A 22077-nucleotide genomic window follows, 5' to 3' on the forward strand; every position below is an offset into this window, starting at 1 on the left:
ATATGGTGCAATAAAAAAAAGTTGAGTGACCATGTGTGAAATATCCCCTTGTATTTTTTCCGTGAAAAGAAATCTCCTCAAATAGTAAGAATTTTTAAAAAAAAAAAAAAAAAGGTTTAGTTCTACTAATTTTAGGCAACTGAGTCGAAAATACAGCAATATTTGCTCAATAACTAAAAATTGTAATGCCATACGGAATATATAAATATTGATGAAGCCATGACGAGGACTTTCCAAATATCGAGATGCTCTAATCGTTCGTAAGCAGAAATGGAGAAACTAGAGAACCTTTACCGTATGAGAGGTACTGGAAACTAGCAGCATCTTGCGGTCACAAAAAACAAGAGAACTACGAGATTGTCACAAGATCCAAGAAACAAACCTATAACATGCTATGAATTCACTGTAAGGAAATGTGAAAATTTGCTGTTACAGTGGGCAGAGTACAAAAGCATTTTTGACATCAGCACAGTTTATAGACTGCTGTTTCACAGAGGGTTGAGATTCAGTAAGTTCGATACATGCAGCAGAGCCAACAGCTTATTCAGGTTTTCCAACAGGAAATATCAACTTCTTAACCTCTGCCGAACAAAACTACCACCAGTCCTGTACAAGATCTAGGCCCCTTTCAACTTGCGTTGGATGTACCTTGCGGCACCTCTTCGTATATGCCCGATTCATCATTATATGAGTACCTACATTGATCAAGCCAAAACAATTGAGGAAGACGCTAGTATTGTCTTCACAAATTGTGGATGACCAATCAAAATTAGAAAGATTGCATCCAGATTTCCTGTCAGCTAAAACAGTTGAATGTCATTACCATTGTCCTGATGCTGCATGACAATACAGTCCAGATGATGGATCATAATAGTGGCCCAAACTGCTGCTGTAGTAATAACTGGTCGACAAAAAGAAAAAAGGAAAAGAAAAAGTTTAAGTTTGAGAGAGAACAATACCAAAAAATGCACGGCAAAATACATAAGTTGGCACCTCAACTATGAACCAAATCCTTGTTACACATTTTCTGTGAGCGAAAATAATATTACACACTTAACCTTTTAAAAGTGTGTCTAATACACACCTCCTTTGACCAGGACTAAGCATGTGTACAACACCGTGATAGAAGCACGTCTACCAATATAAATACTGTAATTATTTATTTAATGCCACGTGTCAGCAAATCCCTCATCTTCCCCACCCTTCCTCTGTCTTTCTCTTCCGCCAGCCAACCCCCCCTCCCACATCCCTTCTCTTCTTTTTCTTTCTCAAAACCTCTTATTTCCTCTTAAATAAATATTTTGCGTTAATATCAGACTTCCAATCTCTTTCCTTCTCTAGCCTCCTTTTTTATATGTTTGATTTCATTCACATTTAACAAAAAAATTTCATCATCGCAAATTTTGCTATTAGTATAGATTTTTTTTCTTGTGAGTAATTTCGGCTACATCTATCGCGTGCATCTGCTTTTTCCTTTAATTTTGCGGTTACCTATCTCAGATTTAGAATTCTTAGCTTCTGACGTTGAAGAGGAGGCTGAATTTTTTATTCTGAAAATTGGTGGTGGTGGCGGCAACCATGGGGATGACAAACAAAACTTTGGGAGAGAGCTATAAATGAAAATAGCCAGTTTATATCTTTGTTGATGTAGATAAGCCTCAGTAAATATGGTACCCAAGGAGTTGTAGAGAGAAGGCCGTTCTTTTTCTATTTTCGATCTACATTTGCCATTGTTGCGTTTTTTTTTTTTTTAAGAATGGCCTTGTTGTGGTGGTGATACGGTGGTGTGAGCCATGGCTTATTGGCTTTTGATGCTTTTATTTCTTTCTGGGATTAAATCACTTGGGCTCCTAATTTTCGGATTGAATTGTGTGTTCTGATTTTTTGGGTGGTCCATGGAGAAGGAGATTGAGGTGGAAGAGATGGAATTGAAGAAGATGAGGGTGTATGTGTAATTTTATATTATTTTTTTTTTATTTATGTTAATGACACGTGTCACGACCTTATTGGTGCGTGACACTACCCATATTTAGGTAAAGTAGTCAAGAAAAAAGCGGTGTGTCTTAGATACACTTTCAAAAGGTTGAGTGTGTAATATTATTTTCGCCCACAGAAAGTGTGTAACAGGGATTTGGTCGACAAAAAGAAGAAAAGAAAAAAAAAGTTTAAGTTTGAGAGAGAACAATACCAAAAAATGCACTATGGTAATTAATGGCACATTCCAACTATCGAGACTTGGCAGTTTCTTAAACAATGGAATTGAAGTTCCAATACAGATTGAAAAACATGAAGCATTCTTATCGCTATTGATATCTTCTATCTGCTCTTATCAAGTCAATAGGAAAGATTAGACAAGCAGGTAACTCCTACTTATTTTGGTAGTCCTTGCCACTGCTAAAACAAAGATGGATACCATATCATGCAAAGAACTATGCATACTACCATGAACATCCATAACAAATATTAACATGTTTTGAAACAAGAGTTTTGTGGCCAGAAACTGACGAATGGAATGGGAACCTAAAAGGAATACTTCTGCCAATATTAACTTGAAAAGAATGTAGACACAGTATACGGGGGACTAAGGAAAAACTATGCCATTATTGGAATTTAGTGAACTCCGGAAAAAATCAAGTTCAAATAGATTTAATGGGATCTTCTTCCTAACTACAACGTTGAATAGCTCTTTGATTAAACAACGGTGATCCCTACAATACTCGAATTTCAAAGTGATACAGTTTGATCTCTTAATTACCATGACATCTGCACACTGGAGGGAAAAGGTAGTGCAATGAGCTAAAAGGTAGAAAACATACCCAGAGGACTCATCAAAGACATAATCGCCATGCTGATCACCTACAGTTTACATTGAGCAGGAGTCACATATGTGGAAATGGAAAAAAAACTAAAAAAACTTGTCATCTTATCTTACGATAGTATAATGGACTAAATTTGTCAATAATGTGAACTCTGAATGTATTTAGGGATCAAATTACCTCCATTAGAGGCAGGATTAGCTGGAATATTTTCATCGTCTTCACCAAACATGTCATATGCATCATCACTCTTATTAGCTGAGTTATATAAATTCGACGAAGCCACATCTGCATTATGCATAGAATGTCCTCCTGCTGTTGCAGTTGACCCACTGGGAAGGAAATGTTCATCGAGAACATTATCGGGCTTAGGCTGCATCGAGTCAATAGATTTACCCTGTCTTGCCTGAGCTAACTTCTCATACCCCTCTGCAGCAATAAAAATGCAAATTAGGAAATGCCCTTACTCATGCAGCTCAAGAGAAATGTAAGTGCACCTAAGTGAAGCATCAATTGTTACTTCAAAAACTTAATATAAAATTTACAGCCACCAAATCATCCTTATAGTAGCTAAAAGGCAATGCCAGCAACCAGGGGGGAAATCTAGCATACCTTTTTTTTTCTTTGCATCCTCATCCCTCCACCCTCTTCGCCGGGGGAAGGGGGGGCTTAACCAGTTTGACTAGGGAAAATAAAAGTGTTAGATAGTTATGTGAATATGTGCTAGTCTCATATGTAGTAGGAGTAGAATATGTATTATATATAGGGCTCATTGTATCATTGTTAATAAACAGATTTTTCTCCCGTGCATTCTCACATTGTATTAGAGCTTCAGTGAGAAAATTATCATTGTGCGTCATTCCAGCGACATCCGGGAAGAAAGATCTCGTAGTCGTGCAATTTTCCAGCAACTTCGCCTTGTTTTCAAGGTTAATCACTGCTATAGTGGTATTGTGCATATAACCAGTACCACCATCAGATCCGAAACCCTTGTGCGACCAAACCCCAGAAATTCCAGTCCCATCGGAACAGAAAAGTCAGTCACCGTGCGTCTTTCCGGTTGACGACTCAAGATTAATTTGCATTATCTCCTCATCGGTAAGTGTTGTGCGAAAACCAACACTACCATCTTGTTCTAAAAAAATCAGGCGACAAAACCCCAGTCAATCTCTCCGGCAGAAAGTTCCTCACACGCCGCCAGAACCGCCAGAACTAGGGTTCTGGTGAGCTACAGTAACTTTTCCGGCGCGTGTGAGCCATTCCAGCCACTTTTTGACAAAACTTCTTGAAACCAACTTGCTCGTCCAGTGATTTCGAGCCTACCCATATAAATTATATCAAATTCGGACAACTTTTATTTTTTCCAGTGTGAACGGGTCACTTTTCCGGTGTAAACAGTGTTTTCCCGGCGTGAACAATAATTTCCAGAAAAGTTTCTATTTTCTGATGGTATTTTAGAACCTATTTTGTAGTGTGGAATTCGGCTTAGTGTCACTATTTTCAAATGTTTTCAGCGACCTTTTGGCCAACTTCTGTTTATCAGCAACCACCTAGTTGTGTTGCTCAGGGGGAGTCTAGTGACCTTGTATGTCGAATGATCAGCTTGCAGATATTTTCACCAAGTCCCTCACTAGTCCTCGTATTAGTTACATATGTAACAAGCTCGTTACATATGATTTGTATGCATCACCTTGAGGGGGAGTGTTAGATAGTTATGTGAATATGTCCTAGTCCCATACGTAGTAGGAGTAGAATATGTATTATATATAGGGCTCATTGTATCATTGTTAATAAACAGATTTTTCTCCCGTACATTCTCACAAAAATAATGGAATGGGGAGGAGACAGGACTTCCAACATATATTTTCCACTTCCAAAGTATGATTAAGGTAAGGAAATGCAGAGGAGGAGGAGGGAACAACACAATGACAAGTACCTGCTTCCCGCTGGAAACTCTCTTGCTTTTCATCATACACATCTGTGAAACAGAAAATAGATTAAAACATAAGTTAAAACAGCCCTTGTTAGTATATTCAAAGATTACCTTGCAATTTAGTTATAACGCAAACACTTACTGTGGTCTCCATTCTCCATCAGCTTCATAGCATCTTCCGTTAGCTGATCAAATAGCTGCTTAGTTTCTACAGACATTTTGCATTTTTTATTGTTTGAGGTACCTTTCAATCTCCTTAAAGCTTGCAAAACCTGTTGAAAGAATCAAAGTTCTGTCCATGAGTTCTAAAGCAATAAAGAATATCAAGTTGATAGCACAAAGATTCTTGATAGAAGTACTCAAACATAACAAGTGGATATCATTATCTTACACAGCCTGCCAAATTTATATGAGCAATTAATACAGGAATGAAAATCAAATGACCAACTTGTATAGTGTAAAATTAACAGTAATGTTGACAGAACTGGTTGCGATGCAAAAATTCTGTGTAAGCAAATGCAAATAGGCAGCTGATTTATTTAGTTTGAAAGATGAATTTTAAAAAAAACCAGCTTCTAGAAAGCAATCTCAGCGTCCTGCTTTCATAAACATTCCACAGTTCAAGGAATTATCAAAAACAAGATGAATGATCACAGCGCTGATACCCCAGGTGCAGATATGGTATAAGAACAAAAAAACGAGCTATGCATCTTGAAAGTAAAAGAGAAGGGATGAGTTTTCTGTTGTTCTCAAACAGTCAAACACCAGATTTTTTTTAAGATATTAACCTTTCAAGCAAATAAATAAAACAATCTCTCGTACAAAATCTTCTATCGTCTTCCTTAAATTGAATAACAACATGTACCTTCAAAGCAACCGATGAATCTAACAGGTTTATTATAGAGAATAGAGAATGTGGCCTGCCAACAAGACAATGGACTAGCATTCCAGATGGCACACCTCTGCCTGCAGGCACCAGGAACCTTAGGTAAAGGCTTAGGCACCAGATACTACCACCTTACATTGGAGGAATATTCTGGTTGACAAGGGTAGATGACCAAATGGGGGGGAGAATAAAATGGTGCGGCGCCAACTTTTCCAAGCATGCTGACTTAATGTATAGCATTTTGTCATTAACTTGGAAACAGGAAAGGTGTCAGGAAACAAGCAGGTAACTGACTGACCAACTACAGCAAACAATATGCTAAATTTACTTGTTATTGCATGGGTAGCAATGAGTGTTTAGAAAGTATTTGCAGAGGAATCAAGAAGAATTACCCAATTATCAGATGCAAAATTGCTAGTGTGAATGTGCTAACATGATGCAATTAGTGATGAAATAGCTCCTGTAGGATGCGAAATTTTCGACAGGACGTGCTATTCTAACTGGTACAAAAGTTTTGGTTGAAAACTAAGTTTCTCGGACTCTTCAAAATCCCTGCCGCACCCATGCGACACAACATAGGTGTGGTTGTAGGATCCACACCGGATTTGGCCAACTTATGTTGGGTGCTTTGACTACATCTATGATCGAGAAGTATAGATTAATTGGGTATTTGATTTGATGTTTGGGTATATATATAAAGTATGAGAATGCTTTGCTATAACGCGAAATATCTTATGAATAAAATATTAAGAGCTTTTAAAGATTTAAATTTTATTAGTTTCAGTTTAATAACTTTAATTAATAAAAATCTATACTTTCTATATCGTAATATATATTTATTGGCCGTATCCGCATTCAGATCCATACCCCCGAATCCTAAAATTTATGTGACGAAGAATCCGACTTCTAGATCCACACCCATGTCGGATACCCGCATCCGAGTCCTAGCAACATAGCTTTAAAAAGCCAATAAGGCAATTACTACATTGCGGTCATTATAAAGTTTTAACCTACATGTTTCTGGTAATGATTCTAACATGGGCACGACTCTTAAATTCAATAACGTGGGAATAACCCCCATAAAATCCACCTTGTGCTGTTCTAACTCCTTCAGTAACTTGCCTTGCCTCATTTTTTTCTGTTCAACCAAGAATCAAGAAAAAAAAACCTTAAATAACAATTAAATTTTAAAAGATCAACCAGGAAAGAAGCCTCTACATTGCTATCCCCTTTTAAAAAAAGCAGCAAAAAGCCACCAAGAATTTTTGCTTGTACAATGAAGAAACTGGAATTGCAAGCAGCAACTGTAGCAAAAGACAGAAGGTAACAACCAACATGTAATCATTACCTATCACAAAAAAAACATATGATAAAGACAGATGCAGTTCATATTCAAACCACCAGAAGAAACATAAAGAGGAGCATATAAAATTTTGTGAAGACTGTTTATTAGGAAACATAAAGTGAGAGCATAGTACAAAAGATCAAACTGAATTGTATTAGGCTGTTTTGTTTGTGGTGTAAACAGGTTTACACTGAAGATACTGTTTCAATCATAGATAATCTAGGCTCCTGCTAGGATTTTAGAACAGTTTTCTTCTATTTTTGGTTCTCATGTAAATATGGTTTCAGTACAACCTATGTACTATTCTTTAACATATACAAATGTTACAATCTCAAAAAAACAAAAGAAAAAAATTGTGAAGACTACAAGCAGCAACAACAACAACAACAATAATAATAAACTAGATATCACAAGGTGGAAATACTTACTGTTTCTCCGGGCTCGAGCACATCAGCAATGCGCCTCTTCATCATTCCTAGTTCTTCTGCCGTAAGGTCTTGAATCTCATCCTCATTTGATATCCTGATAGCACTCTTCCCAGAAAATCTTTTCTCGGTATCAACACTATCAAGCCATGCATCCTGCGCACTTCACTAGATCAGCAAATGATGCAAGGATTGGGGGCTGGGGATAGAAAATGCTTCATGAAAGACTAGCACCTTGATCTCATTTTCATTTAAATATTCAACATAATTTCCTGCTGCATCAAAATAACCTTCTTCTCTCTCTTTATCCAGATTAAAAGGCTCTATTGCAATTCCATCATCAATGAATGTTTCATTTTCCTGCAACCAAATCCATTATTTACACCGGATAGAAATATAAACAACAAAGGAATATGGAACTTTAGCCATAGAGCAATAGAATATGCAAAATTTGACATTGATAATAACTCCTGAGTGCTTTAGAGGATGTTTGGCTAAGCTTATAAGCTGGTCAAACTGGCTTATAAGCACCTTTTGGCTTATCAATACGCTTGGTAAACACCCAAAATGCTTATCAATATCTACATATATATTATATTAAAAGTAGGAAGCCCTTTAGTCAAATGTTAAATTACCAAAATATCCTCTTAAATAATTTAAAGGCAAAATACATAAGTTGCCACCTGACCTATGGCCCAAATCCCTGTTACACACTTTCTGGGAACGAATATTACTTTACACACCCAACCTTTCCAAAGTGTATCTAAGACACATTACTTTTTTCTTAACCAGTTTTTCAAAATATGTGTAATATCACGCACCAATCAAACAGTGACACGTGTCATTTAAAAAATAAAATAATTAAAATTACAGTTATACCTATCATCTTCCCCATCTAAACTACCATGGTTGTCTTCCTTCTCTCTTCACCATCAAACACCATAGCCTCTTCCTCCACCTTTTACTTAATAACAAAGCCACCATTAACTAACAAAAATCACCAGAAAATACACCCAAAACTCCACCTTTTCCGCTGAAATTGAATCAAGCTTTAATGGTTGGAAAAAAATTCGGAAAATTCTTGCTTCCGGAAAATTCGACTTCGCCATGGGTAAAGCTCAAGTTAAGCTTCTCTGCAAAAAAAAAAAAGATCTTCTATGCAAAAGGTTGAGGCAAGCTTTTGGCGGAGCTACAAAAAAACTTTAACTGCTGAATCTAATCAAAATTTCTCGACAAAAGATCTGGAAAAAAAAAAACTAAAAACTAATCAACGAGAAGAGATATGAGAAATCGTAGTATGTCTATTTGAGAAGAAAGGAGATCGGGTGGCGGAGCTCAAGGAGTAGCCATGGCAGAATTTTAAAAAAGGAAGAAGATGACTCAATTTAAAATATTAAAAAACTAAAAAAAATTGACATCTGACACAAAATTCTCCTGTTCACGCGACTCATTCGTTGGGAAAAACATGCATTGTCCACGTGGGCAAAGTAGTGTGTCTTAGATACACTTTGGAAAGGTTGGGTGTGTAAAGTAATATTCGTTCCCAGAAAGTGTGTAACAGGGATTTGGGTCACAGTTCATGGGGTAACTTATGTATTTTGCCTATAATTTAAATACCTTACTTGTAAAGAAAAAAAATCACTCCCCAACCAACCTTCATACTCTTTTATCACAACCAGGTTCACAAACTTATTTTCTATTAACTGCAATTAACTTATCTTCAATACTAAACAATCATCAAAATCGTAATATGCATACATATTGGCATCTTCAAGTGGATTCCTAAGCAACAATATTTGAGCTATGATTTTATTGGGTGGTGGATTCATTTTTAAAAACTTTATTTTTTGTCTTCAACCTTGCTCGAACAATCCAAGAGGTTGACACTATTTCAAGAAGGTAAAAATCTTTTTGATCTCTCCGATTTTATTCTTTTTCATGTGTTCTCAAGATGCATAATATCAACACTATATCAATATAATATGTAGATGCATTATCTGAAAGAAATTATAAGTGTCATACTTTCGCATTAATAAAATTGTTAGACCAAACAAAAGTTAGTTTTTGTGTAATATGGAATTGAAATTAAACTTGATTCTTACTCAAAGGTAAATGTAAGGAGTAACACCATCTAATGATATGTTTAGCTATTAGTTTTTTTGCACTAAAGAGGAAAGATTTTCCTCAGGTATCAATTCCCGTGTATATTGTGGTGCTAGCTGTAACTCTGCCGAAATTTTTGAAAATTCGAAGAGTTGGACAAATTTTGAGTTTCTTGGTTCTAAATTGATTCTAGAGGAATCCTAACGAGTTAATTAGACTTAGTATCTCATGTACATACTCAGTTTCTCCCTAAAGTGGGGATAGGCTCCTCCGTCCAACTTATGGACAACGAGCGTCATATTACGTTTGTTATTCCGTTTATGGTTTCCTTCATGATCTCTTGAGTCCATATGATGTTGCCACATGTGTTATGCCTCATACATGCTTAAATTGATTATACTGGGGGATATAGCCCATAATGCCATCGAGGCCTATTGATTATATGTTGGGGGAGATAGCCCATAACACCAGCCGGGCTTATTGATTATATATTTACCTGCTTGGGGGTATAGCCCATTACGCCAGTCAGGCATGTTATGTACGCGTATATAGCTACAGTTTACATTACATGACTATACATGAGGCTAGTTCAGTTTTACAGTTACCTGATTGGGGGATATAGCCCATAACACTAGACAGGTAGCAGTTCAGATAGTTGTTCAGTTTTAGCACAGTTTCAGCTTAAACTGCGATTCAGTTCCAGATCAGTTGCTAGTTCAAACTATTGTTTAGCTTTCAGCTTATATTCAGATTTCCATCTTACAGTCATACTTTAGTATGCTTTACATATGCTTTCCACCCGACATACTTTGTACATATCGTACTAACATCCCTTCCGGGGCGCTGTGTTTCATGTCGCGCAGGTATAGAAAGATTAGCGTTTGAGCCACATTTAGCGTTTGAGCCACATCAGTAGGACATCCACCAGCCGTTGGAGTCACTCCGCTTACTCCCGGAGTTACTTATCTTTTGGTATGTGTACAGTCAGCTAGTTTGGGTATGACGGGGCCCTAATCCATCCAGTACTTGTTCAGTTCAGCACTCCTAGAAGCCGGTAGATATGCACTTGTGCAGTTAGTATGTTTTTATATGTCAGTTTGTGTTAGCCTTGTCAGCTTTCCAGATTGTACAGTTCTTATCAGCTATGCTTATGCTTGTTCAGTTCATCTGTTTATATTCATGATTAGTAGATTATCAACAAGTTTAGTGATGATCGGCACTTAGTGTTGGTTATCCGTCGCGGCCCTAGGCTGGGTCGTGATATGAGACTACGACAAGCGTGCTTTTGTACTTCCTCGGAGTGAAATAACCATAACTCTCCTGGATGTTGCGTTGATTTTGGGATTACCAATGCAGATTTTGTCAGGGCATTCTTGTTGTACATGTTTGGTACCTTTCTCTTCCCAAGCTCAAACGGTAATGTTGATTAATGGTACCTTTATTATCTCCAAGACCTTGATAAAGTGAAGGAATTTGCTTGGGGGGCAGCTGTAGAGAAAGATGTATTTCAGTGGTTGGAGAAGAGAAAGAAGGAAAACGTGGCATATGTTGGAGGCTAAGTTGCTCGGACACGGGTGCAGGTGTCTGACACGGATGCGGATCTAGAGGTTGGATCTTTCGAGATGTAAATTCTAAGATTCAGGGATACGGGTCCTAGAAAGGATACGGGTACGGGGATCCGACTAAAAATAATTCAAAAAAATTAAAATATCTCTAAATTATGAGAAATTTTGTGGAATACTTACATGTAGCTTGTAAAGTGTAGATTTCGTTTTTATTCTCAAGTTGCAGATAAGTAAAGAATTGATTTCCTAGATAAGGTATGCTATTTTCTTCAAATTTACCCTATTTTTGGTTCTTATTTCGGGAATCAAATTGTATCTCGTCTCGAATTTTTCTGTCCGTCGTGGCCAAAGTACCCAAAATTGTTTGACCAAATCCGGTACGGATCCCATACCCACACCCATACTAGTGTCGTGTCGACACGGGTGCGGCACCTAAACTACCATGTCAGAGCAACTTAGGTTGGAGGTTGTCTTCTTTTTCTTCAAGTAAATTCAACAATCTCTAATTTCTGTTTTTGAAACCTCAACTAATTTAGTATTACCTATAGAACAACTGTGTTTCATTTGATAGTATATGACGAGAAGTATTTATGACAAATATACATTGTATCCACTCTGTTAACTCCAAACTGAAAGCTCAAGTTATTTTTATTTATTTGTTTTTGAATAGATATGGTGTTATGAACACATTGACATTGTTCGTCCAAGTTTGTTGGGTAGCTACTGTAAGTTCCCCCGTGTCTGCAAATGGGATGGAAGTGGTAGAGCTCCACCAAGTGAAGGGCTCAGTAACAAATTCAATAAACTGGAGAGTAATCAGGTAATAAAGTCTTGAAGAACAACATAAATTTCCTTGGCTATTTTTGCTCAGATATAAAATCAAAAACGATCGTTCATTTGGGTGTATGCCTGCTAGCCCATAGTTTCAAATGCAAGAAGAGAGGAAAATTAAAGAGGACTCGCTGGTGTACAATAAGATTTAGAGTTAGTAACTACCTATTTCACAGACAGCAGTAAATAAAAGGAAAGTTGGGAATATGAAGGAGAGGTTTTCTGATATTTCTTCTTCAATATATTCTTTTTCTTTTTCCTTTTCTTTCTGTTGTTATCCTTATATTACATTCATAGCTTCTCAAACACATCAAGTGCAATTCTGAAAATTAACTTCTAGCCACTCTCGCTTTCTCTACAGATAATCTGGAGCCTTCAACAGACTTCTGATGAATCCAACACTGACATAATCAAAGAGTTTATAGAGGCAGAAAAGAGAAAAGCATGCCCTGACATGAACCATCAATCTTCAGAAGATACTTCCTCTCAAATTGCAAGTCTTCCTTTCTCTTTTGACATATCTTTTTGTGCTTCGAGCTTTTTTATCCAACTAAGCTACGCTACGATAGTGATCCATTTTTTGCTAGATAGTTGAATTCTTTTTGGAGATTAAATCCTTTCAATTGACAGGACCACACTGTGAAAAATGGTATCATTTGATGGATCATTTTATCGTTGACCTGGAAATTGAATCAAAAAGTGAAAGTAGCAGTGTGGCATATAGAATGCAAAATCTCTCTTCTGATTAATGTAGTTTTCAGGAAACTGCATCTGGATCTTCTGCATGCCACTATGTGGGGAAAGAAAAAGAATGCACAGAGCATTCACAGTCTTCAGGAGCAGATGTCACTATAGACATCAGCAGTGATGTGAGCTGATATTTTTTTTGTTTCTTGCTTTTTTACTTGTTTTGCTTGAATATCACTAAATGCAGGGGATGTTTGTTTATGCAGGACAATTGTGAGGATGATCTGAATAAGAAAAGCCAGACTATGGAAAAGCAGATATTTCATCTAAAGAACAAAATTGGTAATCTGAATGAGAGATTGATTTTTGGTTTTTTTATAGCAAAATATACTACTGGGCAGGTTGCCTAGTAGCTAGTTTTATTAACAATAAAAGAAAACCACAAAGGAAAGGTACAAGTAAGGGGGGCAAAAGCTACAGTAGTGTTGCCTCTATTGCCTTGGCTATATGATCATCCCTATGCGTCTCCAACGCCTCATGATGGCAAAGTCTCACGAGGACGAATGATCTCATAGCCATTTGGATACATTCCCAAAGGCATAGGACGTATAGCAACACTCACTGAGCTAGACCTTATCTTACAATTCCTATTCAGGCGTGGACAACCTTATTTACTAGCAAGCATGCAAGAAATAAGAACTTGAAAAAAATAAATACTCTATGATCATCAGAGTTTATAACACACTTTGTGATGATATTACATATGATAATGCTCAAAAAATAATAAAATAAAATAAGAATCTTGCCCCATCTTCTTCAAACTTGTGAGTTCTTCAACTTGTAGCTCCTTGTCTTCCTCTTCAACTATCTTCAACAATTCTTCAAATTTCATCATTTCTTCTTGGATCTATTGGACCTTGCGGATGTGGTAGGGGCAGCCCTTTTTTGTTTTGCAACTCTCATTGGAAGTTGCCTAATGACAACCTCTTGTGTTACTTTGCTATCCCAACTATATTGCCTCTCATGTGTCTTCTTGCCTTTGTTGGATCTACTTCTGACATGTCTAGGTGAAAGATCTCCAACCATTGCTACACTGTCAAAGCATGCATCTAGAAGTTCTTCCTCTTCCCCTTCTTCATAGAAACTTTGACCCATATCAACACTAAAAGCTTCAGTAGAATTATATCCGGACACTAAAGCTCCTGCCTTGCCCGGATTATCAACTGCTTTCGAAGTCTCCATGTCATGAGAAACAAGAGCTTGGAGTATATTTGTAGGTGTCAGATTATATTTAGCAGCCACTCCAGTTGTGCTAGCTAACTTTCCAGAGGATTTTTAGATTAAATTAGCCTTAGAAATCTCACCTGAATGTTCAAAATTCTTCAAACTTGCTGTTGCGATGGATTGAAACTGTTGTTGTCCAGTAGGAACAAACACGGCTACATTTGGGCTTAGTTTTGTCTTGCTTTTCACACATAACAGCCTCCTCTAGCTCTTGTAAATTCTGGATATTTGTCTCATTGCTATCCTCTTTCCTATCAATTTTTAGAAGCAGAAGATATCATGGAAAAGGCCTCACGATTGTGTGTTGGGTGCACTGAATCTTTTGAAAAACTAATAGCATCATTGGAGGGGATATCATGATTAGAGGTATTGAGTCTAACCTTATAAACAGCAGCATTAGTTATAAGGTTGAGTCCAACATTACAATGGTGCTGCTAATAATGCTACTGTTTATAAGGTTTGACTCAACACCTCTAATCATGATATCCCCTCCAATGATGCTATTAGTTTTTCAGAAGATTCAGTGCACCCAACACACAATCGTGAGGCTTTTTCCATGATATCTTCTGCTTCTACAATCGAACTAGGAAGGAGGATAGCAATGAGACAAATGTCCAGAAGTTACAAGAGCTAGAGGAGGCACTTACGTCTAAGCGTAACCTGGGCTGACCAAGTAGAAGAGGCTGAAGAGGATGAAGAAAATTACGTTGATGATTCCCAGGAGTTAAAAACTCAAGAAACTGGATCGTCAACAAAACCATGTGGTAAATCGAAGGAAGGGGCAGTAGCCGTGTAAAACAAGGATGAACAGGTTTCTCATCCATCACCTAGTGTGCAAAGCAAGACAAAACTAAGCCCATGTGCAGCCGTGTTTGTTCCTACTGGACAGCAACAGTTTCAATCCATCGCAGGCAAGAAGAAGGCACATGAGAGGCAACATAGTTGGGATGGCAAAGTAACACAAGAGGTTGTCATTAGGCAACTTCCAATGAGAGTTGCAAAGCAAAAAGGGGCTGCCCCTACCACATCCACAAGGTCCAATAGATCCAAGAAGAAATGATGAAGTTTGAAGAATTGTTGAAGATAGTTGAAGAGGTAGACAAGGAGCTACAAGTTGAAGAACTCACAAGTTTGAAGAAGGGGCAAGTTCTTATTTCTACCTTATTTTATTTTATCATTTTTTTAGCATTATCATATATAATATCATCACAGAGTGTGTTATAAACTCTGTGATGATCATAGAGTATTTAGTTCGTTCAAGTTCTTATTTCTTGCATGCTTGCTAGTAGATGAGGTTGTTCATGCCTCAATAGGAATTGTAAGGTAAAGTCTAGCTCAGTGATTGTTGCTATACGTCCTATGCCTTTGGGAATGTATCCAAATGGTTATGAGATCATTCGCCCTCGTGAGACTTTGCCATCATGAGGCGTTGGAGGCGCATAGGGATGATCATATAGCCTTACCTTTCCTTTGTGGTTTTCTTTTATTATTAATAAAACTAGCTATTAGGTAACCTGCCTAGTAGTATATTTTGCTTTAAAAAAACAAAATCAATATCTCTCATCAGATCACCAATTTTGTTCTTTAGATGAAATATCTGCTTTTCCATAGTCTGGCTTTTCTTCTTCAGATCATCCTCACAGTCATCTTGCCTAAACAAACACCCCCTACATTACAAAGTAAAGATTGGAGATAGCAGATAAGTAAGAAATAATAGAACGAAAAAACTTGTGTGAAAAGTGTATTTTTTCTCTCTCAAAATTTTTATCCTATCCAAAAATTTAGGACTTTGGACAAAGACTCACTTTTTATATACAATTAGCGAGTATATAAAGACTCATGTTAACGTATAATATCCTCTCAACTTTTAAGTGTCCAATCTTTGCTAATTTGAATGAGTTTCGTGTAGAGAAATAAAGTAAAATAAACGCAGATGTACCGTAAAAGTAGAGAATAAGAAAATCACACTAATACCAAGTAAGCTGATAAAAAAAGCCAAAGAAGTGAAGATAGCCCGGTGCTATAAACAATTTACTTGCATGTGTGGATAACTTTTTACAAATATATACACAATATATATATATATCTATCCCATTAAAGTGAAAATTTTCTTATATATACTCCCTCCGTTTCAATTTATGTGAACCTATTTCCTTTTTAGTCCGTGCCAAAAAGAATGACCCATTTTCATATTTGGAAACAATTTACCTTTATGCTATGATTTATAGCCAAACAAAAAATATGTGCCTCATTTTACACCACAAGTTCAAAAGTCGTCTCTCTTTTCTTAAACTCCCAGTCAAATAGGTTCACATAAATTGAAACAGAGGGAGTATATATATATATATATATATATATATATATATATATATATATATATTTCGAACGTGGTATTTCTCAAAAAAAAATATTATTGTTGGGTGCCAATATAAATATCAAATTTAGATTATTGTTGGGTGCCAATATAAATATCAATTTTAGTATTCTCTTATATAAAAGTAACTTGTGCTACTAAAGCTACATTTCCAAAATTTGATTTATACTCTTCCCTTTATCATTTTGATCCATAATTCTTCTAATACTTTTATTCTTATTTATTTTCACAGATTATCTATCTATATTTACATATAAATACATATTCATTCAAGAAAATATCAAAATATTATTTTAATAATATTATATTCATTAAATCACATGAGTATGACATGACTTGGCATACGCGTGCAAACGTACGTGCCGAGAAACTAGTTATATTAAAAGCACGAAGGCCCTTAGCGAAATGTCATTCGTCTTTTTTGCCCTTTAAAAATAAGTTTTATATTTGACAAAACTGTAATTTAAGTTACTTGAAATTAACTAAAATTTTGGCCATCAAATGTTTCCTTATTGAATTAGGTAGGAAGACCTAATATTTAGGACTTTAAAATCATTAAAATTTTAGCTTATATTAGAATGATTTGAAAAGAGAATGGTTTAATACGCAAGTAAAGATTTTTAGAAGATTTGGAGTTAAAATTATGGAAAGATGATCCTTTTCAATTCAAATAATTAAGAAAAAATGATCTAATTCAAATCAAAAACTCACGAAGTCCTTTTGGCTCAGCATTTTAAAAACCAACAATATTATATACACTACTCCGAAATAAAATACACTTCCTCATTTATTTACGTGAATAAAAATCTAAACAAATTTCTTGAAAATGTATTTCCTCTTTTATTTATGTTAGGAATTTTACCACTATTTTACCTTTTTTGTTTACATTATGAATTTAAGGAATGTTTCTTTTTTACTTTGAACAAAATATAATTTGTTCTTGATAATTTGTAGTTGCATTTTATGTCGATTGTGATTATAATTAATTTTAAAAAGAAAAAGTATATTTCCTTTATTCGTTGTTTGACCTTCAGATTTCTTTCTTCTTTAACTAGCTTTAGGAGCAACATTTAACATTTCAGAAACATGATTTTAATATAATTTTTATCTCATAACACAAACATACTATAAGGTAACATTTATGTAATTTTTTAAAATTGTATACTCATTAATATGAATATACACGCACTGTGCACCTACATACTAGCAAATTGAAACTGAGTCAATTTCTTATTTGTGTTATTTGAAATTGTAACCTTTGGATCAAAATTTAACATCTATGAATCCTTAAATTTAATCTATAAGTTTCTATAAATCTACGGGTTCTTTGGATTACAATACTTTTATTTTTAGTATTAACTCGCACAATAGCAATAATTTTCATAAGATATTCACAAAGAAGTCCTCAGAAATCACAATAAGACATCTGATGACTTTCTATGTGGTAGAATATTTTCCTTAATTGAGCTAGCTAAATGGGATCGACATTCATCATTTTCAGAATATACATTTTTTCATAAAACACATTATTAAATTTATGTAATTCATAAAAGTTATATACTTATTAATATAGGGTACACGCGCTACGCGCGTACCCGAAGACTAGTAACTAAAATCAGCCAAAAGCCATAAGTTGTCACCTGCCAATTTATAGTTTTTCAGCTTATAAGCACTTCTAGTTTGACCAAGAATTTTACTAGTTTATCCTTAATATTTTTTTAAATTCTCAAAATATCTATCCCAGAACGACTCCTAACTTCCTCTCTATTCCATATTCCCCGGTTCTCCTTTTTCTTTATAAAGATACTTTGAAATTTATATACTGTGCCAAAATTTTAACAATATTTTAGTTATTAACAAACGAACAGCTTATCAACCCTTTTTGCCAAAACACATCAACTTGTTAGCAGTTTCAGCATTTCTATCTAAACATGTATCTGCTTATTTATAGAATCAGTTTTAACATTTAAAAATGTTTTTCAACACTTAAAACTTATCGGTTATTTATAATAAGCTAAACCAAACGGGCTCTTAGTCTGTTTTATAAGTAGATCCAAATAACAAATAACAATATAATTGCATGAACTTAATGTGACTGCACATGAAGCATCACAAATGCAATATAATTATCATTTATGTTTGGAGAGTTTAAATAAAAGAAAGGAAACACAAGGAAAACAAAACAGAAGTAAATGAAGGAAGTACATGCCACAAATTTTTCGTTCCATTGTTTCGTTGGCTAGGGAAGCATTGAGGGCAGGAAAAATTTATTCAAGGGAAGTCAGAAGATAATTCTTCTCTTCTTTGTTTTCTTTTTGTCTCCTCTATGCAAATCAAGGTGTATGCAAAATCTAACTCTTGTTTTTCCCTTTTTCTCTTTCTACTCTTCAAAAACACACTATTCATGAAGTCCAAGGACACCACATAAGACAACATGAGACAATTCTATTGGACAAATAAACAACAAATAATGCCAACATTTTTCTCCAAAAATCACGACATTATTGTACAAGTACAACTCAAATTAATTGATTTTCTTCAATACCCAATGAAAGACCAAAAATCAACAATTTCTAGAAGGGATAAAATAACTATTGTACTATTGCTTGACAAACCAATTCTTGAATAAATATGAATCTATTAACATGTGCCACTATCCTCCCTTAAACCCCCACCCACCCATCCCACCCCAAATAACTCTCCCTCCAGCACCCTACTCCCTCCCCGTGTAAGAAATATAAATGCTCTAGATACAGTAGCTAATCTGTTCAGTCCAGTAGAGCATCCTGCTATGTTAAACCCAATTTTGTCAAAAGCGAAAAGCTAAGAAAATTGCCATGTTTTGCTGCGCAATTGATTAAAAAGCACAATAAAGTGCGGTAGTGTAGAAAAATGCAACAACAACTACCCCACCTCAATGCCAAACTAGTGGGGATCTGAATACTGATCCTCAATCCATTTCGCTCCATCTTGGCCCGTTTCATTCCAATAATTTGATCTTGGGAATATTTATAGAATCATAAAACTAGAATTTCCACAAACTCATGCTTATCCCCAACATAGACATACAATCTCTAATGAAATTAAAGGACTCGTGTTACACCAAACATAAATATAAGTTTACCAACAATGACTAAGCCATTAACTTTACAAGTTTGTATCGGTTATATGGAAAATCAAGATTAATTATGGTTTTAACTGTACAAATGAGTATCTAAGCTCTTCTAGATACAAAAGCAGCACGAATAATGCCAAGCACTAAAAATGTCTCTGTTTATTTATTTATTTTTTGAAATGGAGTATGTTTGTATTTATCCTAATATCACTTCCTTATCTCAATATATGAACTAGAAATCAGAGATCCACAAAAAATCTAACCACAAGCAAACAATTATAAAAGATATTTGAAGAAACAAACCCCATATTCCACTTCTGCCCGCGATATGTCAGCTATTTCACCTTCATTTTCTTCGTCAAGGAGCTCCGCTGTTATCTGATTCCTCCGTACCGAACGCTCTTTGGCTGCAAGGCGAGGATCTCTCCACCCACTAGGCAAATCTTCCCGCCCCTCAATCGTGTTATCTCCCTGCTTTACTTTCTTACCCTTTGGAAACCTTACCCGCTTCTGCCTGTAAGGTTGAGGAAGAAAGCAACATATCAATGCTAACATCCTTAAAGTCCAGCATCAAAGTGAAACCATTGTATGTTGTGATAGAGCATGGCAACCAATATTTTTTTGATAAGGTAAATGGTATTAATAAAAAGGGAGAAACTCCCGTATACAAGAGGTATACCAAAAAGGTAGAGAATCTACATCAAAACATGATACTCTACAAAAGACACCCAATCTTCTATACAAGTAGGGGCTACATGGGTGCATCAAAAAGCAATCTAAGACAAAAGACTATTCCTTAAATGTGCAAAATTATTTTCTATCCCCTCAAAAGCTCTCCTATTTCTCTCCCCCAGACGACCCACATGAGTGCTAACGGAGCAAGCTTCCATGCCTTTTGTCTTCTTCTCCTACGAAAACCGGCTCAACTATGCAACATGTCTCTAACGGTGCTTGGCAACAAATATTACATTGAAGAAGCCCATAATTTGACGTTGTATTACTCTCTGGCTTACAAGGACAAATTACAACAGGTAAAACTAATCTGTTCTTACATTTCTCCTACTAAACTCATTACAGTTTCGACGTCGAAATACAACCCCTGATCTGAAAAAGAAAGCAGTTCCAGTTTGTACTTCCTAACTGAAGTGGAAACAAGCAGAAAGGAATTGACCAGTCAAATTTGGAATCACAATTTATTCCTTCTTGACTCAGGCAGAAACATATACTTCAGCCTAATCTTTTTATAAATTATCTTTATCCATGATCAGATTACAAATAGCTAGTGAAGAAATAATTTTGATAATAGTTTTGGGTATTTGACAAATTAACAAATAGGGCATCCAAATAATTTGTTCATCGTGGCCATACATTAGATGGAGACACTTCTCCAACATCATATTCCCACCATGTGTACGTCAGTGTAGGGATAAGTGTGAGATTTAGAGAAAATCTACTTTTAGAAATCCCTACTTTGTCGTAAAAGACGAACTTTTGAGCACTGGAATGAAATGATCACAGTCAGAGGAAATGGATATAGATATTACATATGACTAATCCCAATTAGTTTGGGCATGAGGCATAGTTGTTGTATAATTCCTTACATCTGTAACGTCTTGAATAAATAATGTATTTTCCTTACAGTATATAGTTCTCTCAAGGCCAAAAGCACCCTTCATTTCTCGATATAATCCATGCACTAAGCAAACACAATCCATTTATTCCTACTAGCTATTTTCTGCAGGTTCAAATCAATATGAAATCAACAGTAATTCGCAGTACAACAAACCAAGCTAATAGAATTTGGGTGCATTTGCAGATATCATGTTGTAAGCAAACATATGTAGCAGCTGAAACGAAGCAACAGTGCATGCTCCTGCATTCCTCCACGAAGCTCCTTAGATTCTTACAACAACGAGCTTCCTTATTTATTTATTTATTATTATCTTCCTGTTGATTCAAAAATACTCTCTTGCTTCAATTTAAAATTTCGATAGTGAAATAAATATTTTTTTCTTCACCACGATGTTTTCAAACATATACCAAATATCAATTATGAATTAATAGAAGTTAAAATTTTATTTCCGAACTCTTCTATGGAGGGAGTACAAAATAATATAAGTGTCCAGAAACCCTATGTATGTTGATAAGAAGTTAGGGCACAAAATCACATAAAATTGAAAAGGAGAAAATAGTTAGTTACGCTGGAGCTTTGTTGGAGTCATCATCCTCAACATCAACGAAGGGGCGTTTGGAACGTCGCGACGAACCTTCTTCCATGGCGGCCGCGTAATATAAAAAATGAAAAGAGAAAAAGGGGCCAAATGGAAGGAGAGTTGAGTATAAAGGATGGAGATCGAGCAAAACTCTGGAGGGGTAGTAGTAAGTAATTACATTATTTTACTCGGTGGGGTTAAACCGAACCAACCGATCGGTGCGAACCAATTATTTGTTTTTCTTTTTAAAATAAAACCATAGATTTTATATAAACTTATAACCGTATCAAATAATAGATTAAGTTTTAAATTTTATAAAATTAAATCAAAAAATATCGAAATGTACCGAATAAATTTATATATAAAAAATATATTTTAGATACTAAGTTTAAAATAAACAAAGCATTAATTTTTTTTCTTGGGTCTTGTGATTATGAAAATGGCTACAAGTGACCAAATAATTACTATCCAAAGTCCCAACTTCCATACCTGTGAGCACG

General features: G+C 35.6%; 1 protein-coding gene across 1 annotated transcript; it reads right to left on the reverse strand.

Moving 5' to 3' along the window:
* Positions 1-271: 271 nt before the first annotated feature.
* LOC104118694 (uncharacterized) lies at positions 272-21744 on the reverse strand. The gene is made up of 10 exons (XM_009629998.4): positions 21565-21744; positions 19668-19878; positions 7640-7765; positions 7409-7561; positions 4892-5021; positions 4753-4794; positions 2997-3245; positions 2817-2856; positions 824-901; positions 272-695 (listed from the first exon to the last, which is right to left on the reverse strand). Exons 1-10 carry the CDS (start codon positions 21639-21641, stop codon positions 629-631), a joined length of 1173 nt encoding a protein of 390 aa, XP_009628293.1. The 5' UTR covers positions 21642-21744; the 3' UTR covers positions 272-628.
* Between the last annotated feature and the right edge of the window lie 333 nt (positions 21745-22077).

Source organism: Nicotiana tomentosiformis, chromosome 3 (genome assembly GCF_000390325.3).
Source record: "Nicotiana tomentosiformis chromosome 3, ASM39032v3, whole genome shotgun sequence".
Taxonomy (NCBI): Eukaryota; Viridiplantae; Streptophyta; class Magnoliopsida; order Solanales; family Solanaceae; genus Nicotiana; species Nicotiana tomentosiformis.